Source organism: Ostrea edulis, chromosome 6 (assembly GCF_947568905.1).
Source record: "Ostrea edulis chromosome 6, xbOstEdul1.1, whole genome shotgun sequence".
Taxonomy (NCBI): Eukaryota; Metazoa; Mollusca; class Bivalvia; order Ostreida; family Ostreidae; genus Ostrea; species Ostrea edulis.
Window position 1 is genome coordinate 84,888,567 of NC_079169.1, and position 18,621 is coordinate 84,907,187.

General features: G+C 34.3%; 2 protein-coding genes across 4 annotated transcripts in view; one reads left to right on the forward strand and one right to left on the reverse strand.

The window, feature by feature from the left end:
- Positions 1-154, reverse strand: part of LOC125647003 (KAT8 regulatory NSL complex subunit 2-like) — a 25,525-nt gene extending 25,371 nt beyond the window's left edge. The window contains exon 1 of one of the 2 annotated variants that reach the window (XM_048873700.2): positions 8-154. The gene's annotated coding sequence lies outside the window, so the exon portion shown is untranslated. The remainder of the gene's footprint in view (positions 1-7) is intronic. The other variant, XM_056141113.1, reaches the window with a different exon arrangement.
- The window catches only part of LOC125647001 (cyclin-T2-like), a 27,448-nt gene extending 8,827 nt beyond the window's left edge, over positions 1-18,621 (forward strand). For both annotated transcript variants that reach the window (XM_048873698.2, XM_056141112.1), the window contains 9 exons: positions 433-514; positions 1,830-1,952; positions 2,436-2,496; positions 2,918-2,980; positions 4,824-4,869; positions 6,349-6,439; positions 7,465-7,537; positions 13,037-13,110; positions 13,200-18,621. In XM_048873698.2, the coding sequence (XP_048729655.2) occupies positions 433-514; positions 1,830-1,952; positions 2,436-2,496; positions 2,918-2,980; positions 4,824-4,869; positions 6,349-6,439; positions 7,465-7,537; positions 13,037-13,110; positions 13,200-15,035 (2,449 nt within the window). In that variant the 3' untranslated portion in view covers positions 15,036-18,621. The remainder of the gene's footprint in view (positions 1-432; positions 515-1,829; positions 1,953-2,435; positions 2,497-2,917; positions 2,981-4,823; positions 4,870-6,348; positions 6,440-7,464; positions 7,538-13,036; positions 13,111-13,199) is intronic.

An 18,621-nucleotide genomic window follows, 5' to 3' on the forward strand; every position in this document is an offset into this window, starting at 1 on the left:
ATCTTACCTGAATTGTTATGAATAATAATCATTCGGAATTATCCAGTTCCACACGTGGATTATATGTGAAATTTAAAATTTCTTCTCCGACGATCTGCGCACAACATTGACCCAAATCTCAACCGGCATTTTTTCCATAGCAGTCACGTGATATGAAGTCGTGAACACGTGATTCCGTGATGAAATAAATAATCAATGCTTTGCCTTGTTTGTGTTGCAAGTATTTGTTAATGTAGAGTTACAAAGCAGAGTCAATGATATCAAGTATTAATTAAATAAATAAATATACTGTTAAAATACTTCTGGCATATATGTAATAGAATAATATTGGACAAAGTAATTGTAATCTATTTCTACTAGTGTAGAATTCAATATTTGATGAAGATTATGCAGTAAAATGTGTTGTGTCATGTTATCCTTAACCAATGTCAGTAATCAATTATGTATCAACACAGCTATTGTTTACATGCACCGCTTTTACATGTTCCATTCATTCAAAGCATTTCATCGAAATGTAAGTATATCTTTTGTTCTTCAAATATTTTTAAGGGCATGCAAGGATTTTTTTTTAATTGTACAGCACATCACAAACTCGCACAACAAAAAATTCCAGATAATTTTGAGTGTTCTAAGTATTGGACTTTGAAATTATTGAACTGGAGGCATAAAAGTTATGCCTTATAGATTTGAAGAACATAAGTTTATGAATAGAAATGCTACAATAGCTCTCAATTTGAAAATTTTATTTTGTTACAAAAATGTGATATTGCGATAGTTTTGTATGTAACACCAGTCATTGATAAAATCAAGTTTTTAAGATTTTATCAAATTAAAAATTTCGTTTCTATTGAATATATAGCATTATGTAGAAATCAATTTTTGTACGGGAAAACAATAATGTACTTTTACTTCATTGAAAGCCTCTAGATCATGTAGATAGGTTTCTAACACAAATATCAATAGCAAAAGTTTATAAACCTTATTTTTTCTGTCATTGAATTAGTAAATCACAATTTTGCAACAAAAAAATCCATCACTAAAATGAGAGCTAGTAATACTTTACTTGTGCCGTGTTGATCTCACTAAGAGAACTACACGCAGTAAATAATATTACTAGAAAATCAATCCATTCACAGGATCTTGACCCCTTATTCCTTAGTCTGAATACTTCATTAAATTTAAAAGAGGAGTACTGAGCAAACAGGCTTATAATACATTGAAGAATTTAAAATATCAAGCATTTGAAAACAACAGAGTTATTAAATAAAACACCATGTATGATGTTATATATGAATATGAAAACAAAGTATACTGAACAGGGCATTTTGCATTGGTGCAAAGCAAAATTGATTTCGTTCATTTGAGTAATGAATCGATCAAAATCAGTTTCTACTTGGTAACAATAATGAATGGATTACTTTGGATGTTAGAGGACCTGTTTTTATGTTCAGTTATGTGGTTCATTAGAACATGAAAGTAAATTTTGGAAGGTACATCAACCAGTCGATATGCATTAGAACCTTCGAATAATTTCAAACTTGTATGGGAGGGAAGAAATTTGTTTTTTACAAAATTATGAATTCACTGAACTAGACATCCATATAAAAAAAAAAAAAAATCTGCTATGGAGTATGCCCCCTTGGTAGAATAGAACTCCTTTAAATAATGTATCAATTTATATCTTTTAAGAATTATTCATTTTAAGTGTAGGAAATGATCTAAAAGAAAATTGTGGTATAGTTGTTCTTGGATCAGCACAATTTTAATGAAATCACATTTTGATTGACAGTGTTCGGTATTCAGATAATAAACTATATCTCTCTTTGTAGTCTATGGCTGCGGCAAGTTTGTTTTTGGCTGCCAAGGTGGAGGAGCAACCACGCAAACTGGAGCATGTCATCAAGACGCTGCACAAGTGCCTCAACCAGGACACTCTGGATATTAACAGTGATGTACGTAGATGAACACGCAATTATTATTAAGAGATATTGCATTTTTGAAAATACTTGAGGGTTTGAACTGTGATGCTCTTCATGAAGCGCGTTGGTGGAAAAGTGAAGCATTGCCGTTCATACCCTCGTGTATTTTCAAGAATGACGTGTATTTTTATATTTACATTCCACTTCGATTTCTATCAGAATTCCCATGCATTAAGATAGAGGAACTATTTATCAGATTCATGCATGCATTGTTCACTACTGAGATGGCTAGCATTACAATTTGTAAAGATTTCAAAGGCTAAAACATTGTATATGTAAATATTGTGCAATAATGAAGCTAGTTTTTCTGTAGTTAAAAATTAAATTACTTAAAGGAACAGAAAAATTTCATTTAAATACTTGCCCAATATCTTGAAAAGAGATGAACCCAAATTAAATAATCCTCTTGTTAACTTTCAGACCTACAAATAAAATAATCCTTTTGTTATCTTTCAGACCTACATGGAACAAACTCATCAACTGGTTACTAATGAAAACATCCTGCTACAGACTTTAGGTATGTGTCCAATTTTAATTTTGTGATTGGTGAGGCTGATTGATTGCATGTAGATTCTATAATGAATCTTAAAGATTGTTTTACCATAAGAAAAATTGGACTGGGAAATTTTGAAAATAATACTTCCTGTCCAATAATGTGAAGTTCCAACATTTTGAATTACTCCTCTCAAAAGTTGACAATGGCATGATTAGAAGACCTGTTTCCCCAAAATCAATGCTTGCTGGCTGTTACTTCACATTTAATATTCACACAGCAAGCAGTTAAAATCTTTAAACATTGAGAACAGTAACATTGATTGTGGGCAGTAATATAAAAACTACAGTGTGTTTTGGACATACCCATTCCAGAATTGTGAATATACTGCTTATTTCTCAATTGTTTGTTAGTGCCGAACACTAAATTGTTATTTTTCTTACAGGCTTTGATCTATCCATTGAACATCCCCATACAAATGTTGTGAAAACCTGCCAGTTAGTGAAAGGTGAGTGGATTTTAGCTGACCTGAAATCTAAAGTGAGCTTTTCTGATCAAGATTTCTGTTGTAATATAAGGTGGTTGTTGCCATTAACGAGTTAATATTTTCTACATCTCAAGATTCAATCAATCTTGCCACAAAAAATCTCTTGGGAAGTTTAAGTAGTGTAGATTCAAATTTGTTCACATTGTGATCCTATGGGGCGAGATTAAGAATTTCCAAGAACCACACGTCTATAATTTGTTAAACTGATTGATATGTAAGCATCTTCATATATTATAGACTCAGGTTTGTTAAGGCTAAACAAAACGAAGTTGATTCTCGGGCCATCTTTCAGAAAATCAAATGAGGCTGGCAGGATTTTTTTATTTTCAAGAACATTTATGTATTACTACAATACATCATTTAGATAAACATTCAAATACAGTCATTTGTCTTTTGTTTGGGCATTTTTTTCCATGTTATACCATTTAGAAAGCACTACTGAAATACAAAATCTCACTTGGACTCAAACAAGACAAGTTCTTCCACAAGAAAAGTGTGTCTAACAGAATTGGAGGGGGAGGGGGGGCTTGATAAAATCTTAAGCTTTGAGACCCCGTTATTCACATCCACATAAGGATAATTCAATGAATCTTTTCTGTTTCTGCGCAGAAAGCTTACCAGCAGCATAACACATCACTTGTCAAACAGACAGTGTAGGTAACAACTTTTTGAAGTTTAAGTAGTTTGGGCACTTGCATGTAGAAGAAAAGGTATCCCATGACCTAAGGTTATTTTTACCTGCAGAGACAGCAGGTGCTCTTAGCCTCTTCATCAGTGTCTGCTCCAAGCACATCGTCAAAATTTTTATTAAGGATTTTATAAAGGTTTTCAAAGGCCTGTAAACTTATCTTTGTATAGGTAAAATGAAAATCTGATCACTTCTGAATTTAAGATGCGATTTGAATGTTTCTGGAACTGGATCATGGAATCAGCTTGTATACAAATACAGATCCGGGCCTTCTACATTTACAACCAGTCAAGACAAAGCAACAATTTCCGAAATACTCTGATTTTTTTTCTGAAATTGTTTTGTATATATCAAGGTAAAGATAAATGTGGCAGGGCATGGGAACCAATCATATTTTCATTTTTGGTCTAACATCATGATCCTTAGTAGATAAATGTGTAGGGGCTTGAGAACCAATTTTATTTTTGTTTTTGGTCAAACAACACGATCCTTAGGGCCATGATTGAACCACAGTAGGAGACTCAAGTTTTACTTTAGGATATACAGGAATTTTATTAATCCTCTATTCAGGTAATGCAAGGATACAATTGTCAAATGAAGATGTAAGCATCCTCATGTAGTGTAGATTCAGATTTGTTTTCACCCTGGTAGAGATTTTTAAAGTATAACATCAAATTATATACAAAAAATCTTTAAAAATCTTTCTCTTGAGAGAACCACAAAGCTAATTGTGTTAATATATAGAGAGAGAAATTAAAATCACTGCTCGGGTGAGCGATATGGCACATAGGCCTCTCATGTGATTTGTTGTTTATTGGTGGGTTTGTTTTTATTTCCTCATTTTTGTAAATGTTGGAATGTTACGTATGAAGAATTGTCAATAGAAATGACCTTGCTTCCCTTCTGTAAGCAAGGTCAGACATAGGTCGCCTAAACAATATGCCACTAAATAACCACAAAAGTGAGGTAAACCAGTTGTGATAGTAATTTTCAAATTACTCACCTGAAATTTCTCTTAATGCAATGAAGCAAGTTGCCTCGGGGGAAATTCAGTTGGTGATATATATTTTGTATGTATTACTAATGGAGCTTTTTCTCTTTCCTGGGCAACAACAGCACCAAAGGACTTAGCCCAGACCTCCTACTTCTTGGCAACAAACAGGTTGGTTTTAATACTGTGTTGCATACATATTTCTCTGAGACTAGAAAATGAAAGTACCACTGGTTGATATACTGTTCACCTACACAGACCAGAAGCATCTGTACCTGACTATGTACTAGCTGCTGAGGAACATGCAATATGTTTCTAATATCAAGTGTCATTTCCCATTTGTGATGTGTTATGTTAATGGTGAGGTTAGACTATGACTTGCTCTGTTTCACATTGTGAAATGGATGTGGCAGGGGAGCATTTTGTTTTCTCCCTGCTTTTAGTGAAAAAAGTAGGGGATCCGTCATTCTGTCTGTCTGTCACACTTCTGTTTCCAGATCAGTATCTCTTAATGTCCTTGAGCTTTTATAATGAAATTTCATACCATAATTTCCTATGACTTGAAGAGATGCCTATTGATTTTGAGGTCAAAGACCAAGGTCAAATTCATAGATCACATGAAATGATTTCCAGATGATAACTTAAGTAAAGTCAAGGTCAGAATTCATATATAACTAGTGACTTGAGTGTTTACTTTAGAGGGCAAGGGTTTGTGTTTTTAATAGAATGATAATAAAGTTTAAACATGCCAATTGACATTGTAATCAAGTTGATGAAGTAGTTAGTATATATATAGTCATGATCCCAGTGATGAATTTATTTACTGATTTCAAAATCTAGTTATCAAACTGCTCAAGATAAAAAAGAAAAACAACCTGTAAATCAGGTGCTGGTTACAAGGCATTATCCACTCTTTGCCAAGTCAGTATTTATGTTCATACGTTTATGAAAAATGATTTCATTTATTATTTTCATAATTTTGAAATTAAGAAAAATTGAGAACCCTTTGCTTGACAAAAATTGAACTTGGTACATTGGTACCCCCTAGAAGTAACTGATTTCTATTGATTTTTTTAGTTCACATGGTCAAAGGTCAGGGTTCAATTGTTTCAGACATATTGCCTGCTCAATGAGAACCCTTTGCTTCATAGACATTAAACTTGGTATACATGTATACCCTATGAAGTATATGTACAAATGTATATAATCATTATTGATTTTAATACAAGGTCAACGTTCAGAAGTTAAAGTTTTCTGCATGTAAGAAGATTGTCTGCTCAATATTTTAAAAACTGATCACTGGATTGACTTCGAACATGGTGCATTGGTACCCCTTCAGGAGTAGATGACCTCAATTGATTTTGAGGTCACAAGAAAATGGGTCAAAGAGTCTAACTGCCCCCAACATCAGAAAATTTTGTTCACTCAGTATTTAGTGAACCCTTTGCTTCATAGACTTCAAACTTTGTACCCTGGTAACCACTTTTTTCACTTATTGTAAACATTCCAAATTTTAAGTTGACCCATTTCAATAGTTGAGAGGGCATGGGGGATATACATGTTTGTAAAACTTTTTTTTCATATATGTGGAACACAGTGTTTGTAGCCACACATTTAACAAATGTCTAGACATTTTGCATTTCTTTTCAGCTTACACCTAACTACCCTCTGTCTGCAGTACAAACCTACAGTGGTGTCCTGTGTATGCGTGGAGTTGGCTTGTAAATGGTCCAATTGGGAGGTGAGTGTAGGAACACAGGTGTATCATATATAATGAATCAAAATAGAATAAAGAAGATCTCACATTTATCATTGTACTCCCAAAGTCTGAGGGAGTATATTGATATCACTTTTTCCAATTTCTTATCAATAAGAAAGATGTCCAATTAATTAATTCCCATGAGGATCCAGGTTAGAATAGGTCCTCGGTACCCCTTGCTTGTCCTAAGAGGCGACTAAATTAAAATGGGGGGGGGGAGGGGGTCCTTCGGATGAGACTGCAAAAAACGAGGTCTTGTGTCACAGAAAGTGTGGCACAATAAAGATCCCTCCCTGGTCAAAGGCCGTAAGCGCTGAGCATAGGCCTAAATTTTGTAGCCCTTCCTTAGCAATAGTGACATCTCCATATGAGTGAAATATTCTCGATTGGGACGTTAAATGATATACAATCAATCGATCCATTTGATTTATGAGAATATTCAAAAAAGAATGATAACATTTATGGAATTCGTGCTTGATTTGAAACTACTTTGATATTATCGTGATAAAATCTTTGGAATGAAATGTATGTTTTGATGAATTAGTCAAACGGTTGTTTTTGATGACCACAAATTTCAAGTCCTGCAATAGAATATAAAATTCTTTTATGTGATAGTTTTGAACAAAAATAAAATGATGGTGTAAATAAAAAAGTTCTGACACAACTGATGTAGAGAACTTGTTTAAGATCATAAGAAGTAAAAGGATGAAGGGGGGGGAGAGAGAGTGTCTCGTGAGGGGAAATCAGTCCTCTCAGAACAGCTCAATATATATATATATATATATTCGGATATCTAATTATGATCTGTGCCAGGAGACTGGCCAAAAAAAACCCGTTATGCATATGTGTACGTATATTACACCATTGGGTCTGGGATGTGTATGATGGACATATCCTATCTTTCAGTCACAAATTTGTTCAGACACATCTGTATTGATAGTCGATTATGAAATTTTAAAATACACACACATGTAAAACTACCTTCTTTTTTTTCAAATGTATTACAGATTCCTACGTCCAACCAAGGCAGGCCCTGGTACTATTATGTTGACCAGTCTGTTACACCAGAACTCTTAACAGGTAAAGCATTCAAAAGAAGGAGGGAAGATTTTAAAATGTGGGGACATCCTAATGCCATATTTTACGCACAGAAATAAACTAAGCAAGAAAAGGTAATTTCTGATAATACATCCCTTACTGATATTTTTTATTGTTACATTTTTTTCCCCCATTCTTTTTTATTATTAATATTATTATTATCATTATTATTATTTTTCTAGGGTTATTCCTATTCATTGGCATAAATTTGGTTTTTAAAACACGACGAAATTGCAATCTGGTGCTACTGAAATGTGTGCTGCAGTTTGATTTTGATTGAATAATGGTTTTAATATCACCACCATTGACTTTTGACTTGCAAAATTCAATACATCAGAATAGCTGGTACATCATTTGATTGAGTTAGCTGTTGCCAGTAGAGTGTGGGAATATATTAGTCTGCCTGCGTGGTTGTTTTGAATAAATACGCATGGAATAAAGACATTGCTTTGAACTAGTGCCGGCAACTTTCTTGAAACATCGGATGTGTCAAATACTCGGGGATATGTCAAAGTGAGCCGCTAGTCCTGGTTATGTCTACACTTCAATGATTCTAGAAACTTTGAATAATCACGAATACTCCAGTTATCCCAGTATTTTTTTTGTTCAGTCCGAAGCACACTATTTACCTGATTTATGTGCCAGTCAGACTATTTTCCAATGTTGAACATAATGGTATACCAGGTGGTAGATGTTCACACCTTTCTATACCACACATCTCAAAGTCAGTCGGAATTCCCACCTTTGAAAACGATGTTCTTGTTTCACTGATCCTTGATTTTGGTTTTTTTTAAAAACAATTCAGGTTTTGTTGATTAACCTCACATGACCCTGCATGTTGATTATACGTTAATTGATAGCTTGGGTATAAATATTGATTCAAAATCCCAACAAAGATCACTGCCAAACTATTACCCATCCTTTTAAGTGTTAGGGATGATAACTCCCAAGATAGCCATGCTCGACCGAAATTGAAAGTAGGAATCGTGTTGTAATCGAAAATATACAGATGGTGAAAAAGACCTGAAGGTAAAATTTCATGAAATCATACAAAAAGGTTGTAAAAATCATGGTTGTTGGTCACATCAGACAGGTGGTCGTTTAATACAGGTACAATAGATAGGGTGACACCTTGAGGAAATTTTTACGGTCACATATGGCAGTGAGTCGCTTAATACAATCCATGGGTCAGTATGGCAGTTTTAACTGCATGTCATAACCCTCTTTTTGTAGGCTCGTGAAGATTTTGAATCCTTAAATCAAACTTTGTTGATCAGTACATCTATAGAAAACTGTGAATCAATGACCTGGCAAGGATGATTTTTTTAAAACTGTTTTAAGGGAGGTAATCTTTGCAAATGGAAGAGTTTTATGCAGTAATCTTATTCCAAGATGATTATATCAAGAAATACATAATAAATACAAGTAATTGTTTCTAACAGATTAACATCATTTGCGACAATGTAGTAGTACAAAAATACAATGGCATCACCAACAATTCCATTTGTCCTTAGGGCTATTTCAGCAAAAAACGTAGGGGGGGGGGCAGTCAATATTTTTTTGGATGGGTAGGGGTGATTTGGGAAAATATATTTGTATGGGTGGTTGTCTTTCAAGTTTAATATAAAAAAAAAAAATGGGTGCCTGTGAATTATGATAAAAATAAAAACTTATCGCGTTACATTTCTTTTATTACAAAAGAAGAAGAAAAACGGAGCCATCTTACATAGTACATTAGGTACGGAAAAAAGATTGATAAATGGGTAGATAACTCTATTTTACCGTTAAACTTTCCCCTCCAAGGCGTTACCCAATCTATTGTACCTGTCCTAAACGACCACCTGTCTAACGCAACCATCGATCATGAGTTTTACAACCTTTTTGTGTAATTCCACCTTTATGAAACGACTGTACATTTTTCAATTACAACGCGATTCTTGCTTTCGATTTCAGTCGAGCATGACTATTCTGGGAATTATTGCCCCAAACACTTTCGTTTTAAAATGCACAGGTAATAGTTCGGCAGTGATCTTGTTTAATTGGCACTCTGAATCAATTATTATACCCAAGCTATCAATTGGTTAACGTGTAATTAATATGCAGTGTCGTGTGAGGTTAATTACCAAAACCTGAGTTGTTTATTTAACAAAATCAAGGATCAGGGAATCAAGATTGTTGTTTCCGAAGGTGTGAATTTTTACAGACTTTGATATGTGCGGGGGTAAATCGGATATGAAATCTCCCACCTGGTATACCATTATGTTTAACAGAGTGGAAAATTTGCCTGATTGCGATAGATTGAAATTTTAAATGGAATATTCGCAAGTTTCCTGTACGAGAGATTGTAGGAGGGACATGTCAAAGGGGAAAAGTCACAATCTATTTGCATACACTTTGTAATTTAGAGAAATATCTATGTCTTGCACTTAAGTTGCAAGAAAACCTAACTCATTGAAAAGTTGCAACAAAATCAAGGATCAGGGAATCAAGACCGTTGTTTCCGAAGGTGTGAATTTCGACAGACTTTGATATGTGCGGGGTAAATCGGATATGAAATCTCCCACTTGGTGTACCATTGTTTAACAGAGTGGAAATTTTGCCTGATTGCGATATAAATCGGGTAAATATTGTGCTTGGGACTGAAATTTTAAACGGAATATTCGCGAGTTTCCTGTACGAGAGATTGTAGGGGGGAAAGTCACAATCTATATGCGTACACTTTGTAATTTAGGGAAATATCTATGTCTTTCACTTAAGTTGCGAGAAAACCTAACTTGTTGAAAAGTTCTTCTTCGTTGCTCGCTTTAATTTGTACACCGCTATACAATGTCATTTTATGTATACATATTGTAACTGATGTAATAAGACACATGTCTTTTAAAAGCAATAAAGAAAGTAACAATATATGTGAATTTAAATTTTAAATGGTATAATTTCATATTTTATTTAGTTTTATATCCAAAAAAAAAAACCCCCCAACTTCTTGTTATTTCAACAATTAACAAGCACCCAGATCATGACATCAGTAAAAATGACATGCACATCTAGTCAAGAAATGATATGACAAAATCCCACATCATAAGTCTAGTGAAACTGTTTGTTTATAATAAGCAAGCATAACTAGGTTTTTACAACTCGCATGTTTCCAAAGTATACAAAATTAATTGCATTTTTTCTTTCATTTTATATGCTGAGATCATCCTTTTTTTCTCCCTACCAAAATTGCATTGGAAACCAAAATATGTAAAAAAAAAAATTCTGCAATGATTGCTACCTTCATCTCCCAATGAGACAGCAAAGAAAGACATTTTGTTGTTTATATTTTTATGCATTTTTAAAAATAAAAACTAGAATTAAGTTCTAAAATATATACACTGTAGTTGATCCATTTGTTACGTTAAATGAAAGTCAATACCCCATTTGACCTTTGACTTGGTAATGATTATGCAGACAGGTAGTACTAGAAAACCAAATCGAGCTAGTTTGCAACAAACATGTATTCATTGTTGAAAACAATGCCAATTTTAAAAGAAATATAAGAGAAAAGATTCAGTGAATGTAAATATATAGGATTAAAACCAATTTGAACTTGTTGAAACTAAACTCTACCTTGAAAGGAAAATCTTAATATATAGGCAATTTCATAATTGAATTCTTTATCTTATTTCTATGGGTGGTGGTGGCAGGGGAGAATCTAATTGTATGGGTGGTGGTAGCAGAGGAAAATTTAATTGTATGGGTGGCTGTCTTGAAAATAAAATGCCTCCCCCCCCCCCCCCCCATAAGGTTGTAATGGTCTAAGCCATTGCATTTTAAAGAGTTCACTTAGCCATGTGAGGATTATTTTGATAAGAGCCCAATTGTATCTGTCAAGATGAATTGATGAGTGTAATGCTTAGGAAGGCATGGGAGTCATTTGTCACTCCTCTAGTTATCGCGCATTTCTTTGTACAACCCCAAATTGTGAAAGAAATTCCATAACTACATGCAATAAAATGAAAAGATGTTCTGAAATATCATTTCTGTAAGTTACTAGTCCCCTAGAAGTCGAAGGGGACTTTAGGTTTGCGCTCCATCTGTCTGTCTCACCATCCATCAGTCCTGCAAATCTATTTACCGCACGTTTTTTCTCTGTTCTTGTAGATAGTTATTTCTTGTAGATAGTTATTTCATATTTGGTGCATTGCTTTACATAACAAATTACAGATAAGTTTGAATTTGGTTTTGGTCCGTTGATTTTTCCACTAAGTTATGGCCCTTGGACTTAAAAAAATCACGTGAATAAAAAAAAAATCACATGCATTATGTTTTCCACACTTTATTTCTGTGTTTTTGCAGATATTCATTTGATATTTGGTGCATTGCTTTGCCATAACACATTACAGATCAAGTTTGAATTTTGAGTTACAGTCCTTGGACTTCGAAAAATAGTGTGAATTATCAGTTTTTCAGACTTTTATTTGCTGTGCTTGCATATGTTCATTTGATAATTTTTAATTTGCTTCTACAAAGTTGATAAGAACTAGTAGAGTCACATCCACACCATGCAGCTAAAAGTTTGCATTCAGGTTTCTTATTTCTGTAGATAAGAGTACTATACTCATTAAAACTTCTAGTTTAGTAAGACAACTCTGTAGCTAAATTATTCATGATCACCTACATTTCACAGTTCATTGATTTGGTGAAAGACCTAAACCTAATTATAGGTTGTCTTTTTTCCTGGTCTAGTCTTTGTACCTGAATAGTGGTTGATTTCCAAGCATTCCTATCCTGGTTCCCCATTTTTCCCTTTACCGTAATTACATAATAAACTTTGAATGTTGTTGCGATCCAAGAACTTTTGTGACTGGTAGGGGACTATGTATTGCCATGCAATACTCTCAGAATGCTTGTTTAAACAAGTCTTGAGATATATTTGCAATTTTATTGCTAGGGGCACTACATGGAATTGCCTTGAATGTTTCAGAGATCCCCAATTGTCCTTTGGTAGTAATTATTGGTTAATATTATAAATTTACTTTGTATGTGATTACCGGGAATGAGAGTGTGCAGTGAAGAAAAGGGAATAAAAATAATCTATGTTTTCGTGATCTTGGTGTGTCACCCATGAAGTACAGCAACATTTGGGCGTTGCTTGTCTGAATTTTTGCAAGATGTAGGACCAAACTCTAGATTTTTTTTACTCTCCAGCGATCAAATCGATAGTGATTTAGTGGTGACCCAGTCAATGAGGATGACCTCCGATCATTTGTATTGTTGTGCAATAAAATGTTGCATGTCAAATCAAATCTTATTTGGAAGAAAATAGTATGAAAATTTAATACTCTACATTGCTCATTAAAGAATTTCTTCCCTATAAAGCCAGATTTGGTGTGTGTGTGTGTGTATATATATATATATGTGTGTGTGTGTGTGTGAATGAAATATTTGAGTGGTTAGGTTTAGTAGTAAGTATTATTATTTTCGATATCTCTTTTACAGAACTAACACAGGATTTTCTAAACATTCTGGATAAATGTCCAAGCAAACTGAAAAAGAGGATCATGACGTGGAAGGTACATTGATATAGTTTGTCTTGTGAAGCTGTTGTACTCTTTATGTTAATGGAAACATATATATCATTTTGTATTTAAATCTTTTCTAGTCTGGAGAGAAAGAAAAGAAGGAAAAGGATGAAGTCAGTGTGCCTCAGAAATCTCGTGGGACATTGTTACCCTCAGCCGCTGTAGGAAGTGTCTCGCAACTGGGTAAAAGCTCAAAACCTCATCAACATTCTCATTCAAGTCATGACAAGTCACAAAGCAAGTACCCCTCAGTGGACATTTCAAAGTCTGAACAGAAAGTCAGAACAATCAAGACAGAAACCACAAGTCAGACAACAGTTCACTCCCATGGTAAAAATGTGTTTGACGCCATATCAAATGACTCCAAGTCACAGCACGGGGATGTACGGGAGTCATTGCTAGCATCTCTGTCTCAGTCAACCAGTGATACCTCAACGCCATCTATCCAGAAAACCTCGCTCGCTGAGTATAAAGAAAGGAAGGAGCGAGAAAGGCAGGCAGCTTTAAGTAAAAGTGCCAGTAGTCTGCCAAACATGGACAAAAAACATATGCTTAACAAGGACTTTTCACACAGGAGTGTTTCGTCTTTAGAAAGTGACAGCGCAAAGAAAATGCATGCTTTCGAGACTGAAAAAGCAAAAAGATCTCACCATGAAAAGTATAATTCCTCCAAACATGGTGCTGATTCCCTGAAGGGATCCAATACGAAGTTACGTATAAAATCAGAACCTGGAGGGATACCAGATTTACAGTTACATAACTTTGATTCCAGAATAAAAACAGAAGTTAACATGGATGCCAACATGATTGCAGATTTGTCTCGGGTGCCAGACCTGAAACCGAAAGTTAAAAAGGAAAGTTCAGCAGACAAGGGGGACCTTTACAAAAGTAAAGTAAAATCAGAACCCGGGGGTGAATTGAGACAAAGCCTTGAGAGCACACCCAAAGACACTTCTCTTATTTCAGATTCGAGTAAAAGTCATGATTTGAAAATGAGAATAAAAGCAGAAGGAAGTGTATCACAGGAGGGATCCTCACCGCTCAAACTGAAAATTAAAACTCCTCACCTACCAAAAGATAAATATTTCGAGAAACACAGTGGTACCTCTTCATCCCATGAAGAACAAAAAGTGCCTCCAATGAAACTGTCTAAGCATCCTTCCCGCACAGGGTCGGGGGATGAACACTCTAAGCATGGTCATCACCACAAATCCCACAAGTCAAAACATTCTCACTCACACTCTAGTTCAGGGACCAATGGCAAGACAGATCTTGTTGTTCGTATTAGTCTGCCAAAGAATGTGGGGGATGGGGACAAAAATGTGGAAAAAGTGAAAATGGAATCGAAAAAGTTACATGGCAGTAGTCCGCTTACTAACAGTGATCACCCCTCTAGGAAAAGGCCATTAAGTCCTACAGGTGTTTTAGAAAACAGTGATTTGCAGCAACAGCAGCGAAACAAAATTCAGCGTGCAGAAAACATGAGACGGTCCTCTTCAAGTCTCTCAAATCATTCTGTGGTCAGCATGGACTTATGTGATATTGGAAGTGACATTTTGACATCGGACAATGACTTTATATCGGCTCCCCTATCAGCAAATGTCGCTGTTCAAAAGCACATTGATACACTATCTCAAGTCATAGATTCCAGGAAAGCTATGCTAGCAAGTGCATCTCGTGTAAACCCCCCTCCACCCCCTCCCCCTTTACCCCCACCCCTCCCCCCACAGCCCAGTCACTATCCTCCTCCACCTCCCCCTCCTCCTGTTCAGACTTACCAGTTTTCGTCAGCAAGTCAGCAGTATGGATATCAACCCGTATCTGATCTTAGTGATCTGGATTTTTTAGCTGATGATGCTATTCCACCTCTCCCGGGTGAATGCCCCCCTTCAAAACCCCCACTTCCTCCATACTAACACAATGCTGCATACTGACACATCTAGATCTCTGTGAAATGTGCAGGTACATTTTCACTTTTCCAAGGACATGCATTGTAATTTGTCTTTTGTTAATGATTTTCTTTGTAATATGGCTCAAAAATAAAATCTGATTTAGTGGCCCATGTCTGTTGTTGAATGGATGTACGTGTATATATACTGGTACTCTGTACATGTACGTCTGACATCTACATTGATTGTAAATGGAGCAAGGCACTAGATACTATACTTTGTTACTGCATACTAATCTGAGTTGTATGGTATTTTGCATTTCTGATTGGTGTACAATTGTATATAGCTTACTACTAGTATAATGATTATGAATGAAATTTTTTGTATGATACTTTATTCTACAGTGGGTGAGAGAACCTATGTACATATAAAGTTGAAGGTTTGAGAGATTGATATGCTTTTAATGTTTGTAGTTGTGTTTTGAATCTGGATTTCTTTAGAATTATACCTCATGTATATGTCCAACACATAGTGTTTGATCATGCTTCTAGTATGAAATAATTATGCAAGTTTTTGACATTTACTTGTGTTTTGACCTGTCAGTATTTTACAAGATCTTGGGCATTAAGTGAAAGTGTAAATCCCAATATTCAGCTACATGTACATTGTTGGAAGGTCAATAAAAGGTTAAATCAGTGTTAAAATTTCACTAAAGTCAATGTCCTCAATGTAAGAAAATCCATTTTATAAAACAGGAGCTTATTTTTTGTTAGTGAAGAAACGATCAATCAATTTATTTCTCAGGTACCAATATTGATCGATTATATTTTTTCCTTGATTGGTTATAATCGGGAAACATTTCTATCATCTAAATACATACAAAATGTTCCTCTGTGAGGTAAAATTGTAAAAATCATGCGTTCGACATAACATATAAATGTATACAGATAACATTTACAGCTTATGTAGGAAGAATCCCATTTCGTTCCTCATTAGAGATTTTTCGGCAAATATATGACAAGAGACCTTTAATTAGTCAAGAAATATGGGGGACCGTATCAAACATTGACAAATACATGAAAGTATTCCACATTACTGTAGTTTGTAACAGGAAGACGTCTGTACGATGTTCAGACTCTGAAGTTTTAGATATCCCTATCATATTTCAGTAAAATAACATCAATTAACCAATATTCATTCAAATTGAAAGTGGAGAATGGTACATCTCAAATTTATTGCAGCCCCTTGAAAGATATATATTACAATATAATGCACTAGGAAAATCCAAGAGAATTTGTACAGTTCTCATAATTATGATGCTTCTTTATATATGATGAAAACTGTACTTCATTCTGCAAAACAATGTATATTCATTTTTAAAAAAACATATATAGGTTGCCATAACTACATCTGAGCACAAAAATTAGAATATATAAATTTGTTCTGAAGTAAATGTTGGCTATCGTAAAATCCAAATGACCTATGATTACCATTGATGAATTCTTTGTTTCCGATGATGAATAATGAAAATTTTTCTGATTATAATCTCTAAAGTTGTCCGAGTATGATTTAGTTCATAATTATGTGCATGAATCATCCTTTCAGAACTAACCAATTTTTTCAAACTTCCTATTGCAGTACATTGATTGATCTAATAGAGTAAGAAAACGCACCATTTAAAAAACTGAAGAAAAAAAATCATCATTCACACTGCTTAAAAATCTTGCTATAAACCCAATGTTTATCAAACCCCAGTCACAATGCCAGCCTTTGCATCTTGAATTGTGTTCAGCACTTGTTGACCATTATTATATGTTCTTGGGCAATTTCTGGAGTACTTCAAGTATCACTCGCTTACATTAATATTTTGATACACTGTAGATAAATGTACATGTGTGTTAGAAATTCAAGTGACCTCACGTTTTATCTGGTAAAACTGAAAAGGTTTTAAAACACTTTTAAAATTGAGAGACTGTGTTGAAGTAAAACCAGGTTTTGTATATTCAAACAAATATTGACATGACAAAATTATGTCGCCTGAGATGAGCAGGGGTATAAATGTTGAGATGTAAGCAAGATCACAGTATGATCATGAAAACAGAATGAGGTCAGTTATATGTTTCTGATGTGAGTTGTAGCCATTGGTACATATCATTAAGGATTTTTGTTTTATATATACATGAACATGCCTCTTTACTGTATGTCATAAAACAATTTAAGAGAGAAAAAATGCACACCAAGTTACAAATCAGTATTATTTTGTATCACTTAGCAGATGTTTTGTCATTCAAAATTAAAAGATGGATTTCCATATTGGTGTTGATAATGTTAAAGGATCTGTATAGAAATAACAGTAATTGTTAGATGCTGTAATATGAATTCTGTTGATTTTGAATTGGTATGAGGCAGGGTTGATAAATAAAACAAAGTGTGCCATCTTGTTTTTTGAAGTTGGTGCCCCTCTGGAAAGAAGAGATTTATAAACTCTTGAGTATGAGTGATAGCTGGTGTTTTTGTCTGATTGAATTCTAAAACAGCTAGCACTTTCAACATTATAATGGGAATATTTGTTGGAAAATGAATTTTACAAGAAAAGAAATTTGAACTTTGTATCATGGCTAAGGGACATTCTAATTTTTAAAAATTACGATACGAGATCATTAAGATCACTTTGTGTGGGTTAATCAGAGTGTTTACTGTTAGTGGGACATTTGAAGGAGCAAGATTTTAAATGAAATCAGTTGATGATACATACATGTACACCATTGACTTGATTGTTGTAAATGAGCTACAAGGTGCAGTTTCCAGATTTGTTGCCCATCAACCACCAAATATATACATGTGTGTGTGTAGTTTCTATATACTGGTTTCAATTTTCACGGGTATCAGCATTACGGATTTGTCAGAAAATGGTATCTTTGAAGGGGAGACTACTCTGTTTTTGTATATTGCAAAAAGTTTTGCTTCTTTGATCACCATGAAAATAAGAAAAATGTGTATTCAACGAAAAACTAAGAAATCGCGCGCACACACATATATAAACATTTTGTGGTTCTTGTCAACGAGATCCGTGCCTCTTGTACATATAACGCTAACTGACTTTCATTTCTAACTTTGTGATGTATGACTGTTTCTATGCTGTTATACCTGTTCAATTTGTTTCTTTAGAGCACAAACTAGTTGCATCTAGAGTTTGAATTTAGTTCTGACTTGCATCATATGCAGTCCTGTTACAGCTGACAGTTTCCTGATTTTAATTGTTTTAAGCTGATAATGCTTGTTTTTTTCTTTTCTCTCACTTTTTTAATTAAAACCCCTAGACAAACTGATGCATGTTGAGGCATTGTGTAAATGCATTGTGAGTTCCGTCTCAGGTTTCTATGTTTATTTATAACTATTAATTTTTGCAATGATGGGTTGATGTTTGTTGCATTTGATGATGAAAATTATGCATATGAATGCTACTTTTTGATGGTATACAATTTGTTTGACATAGAAAATGTGAATGATTACAAATATTCTCATATTTTTTAAACATAAGAATCACTACTTCATATTAAAACACATATTGTATATTCTTTGTTATTCATTTAAATGAACTCGGATGATATGA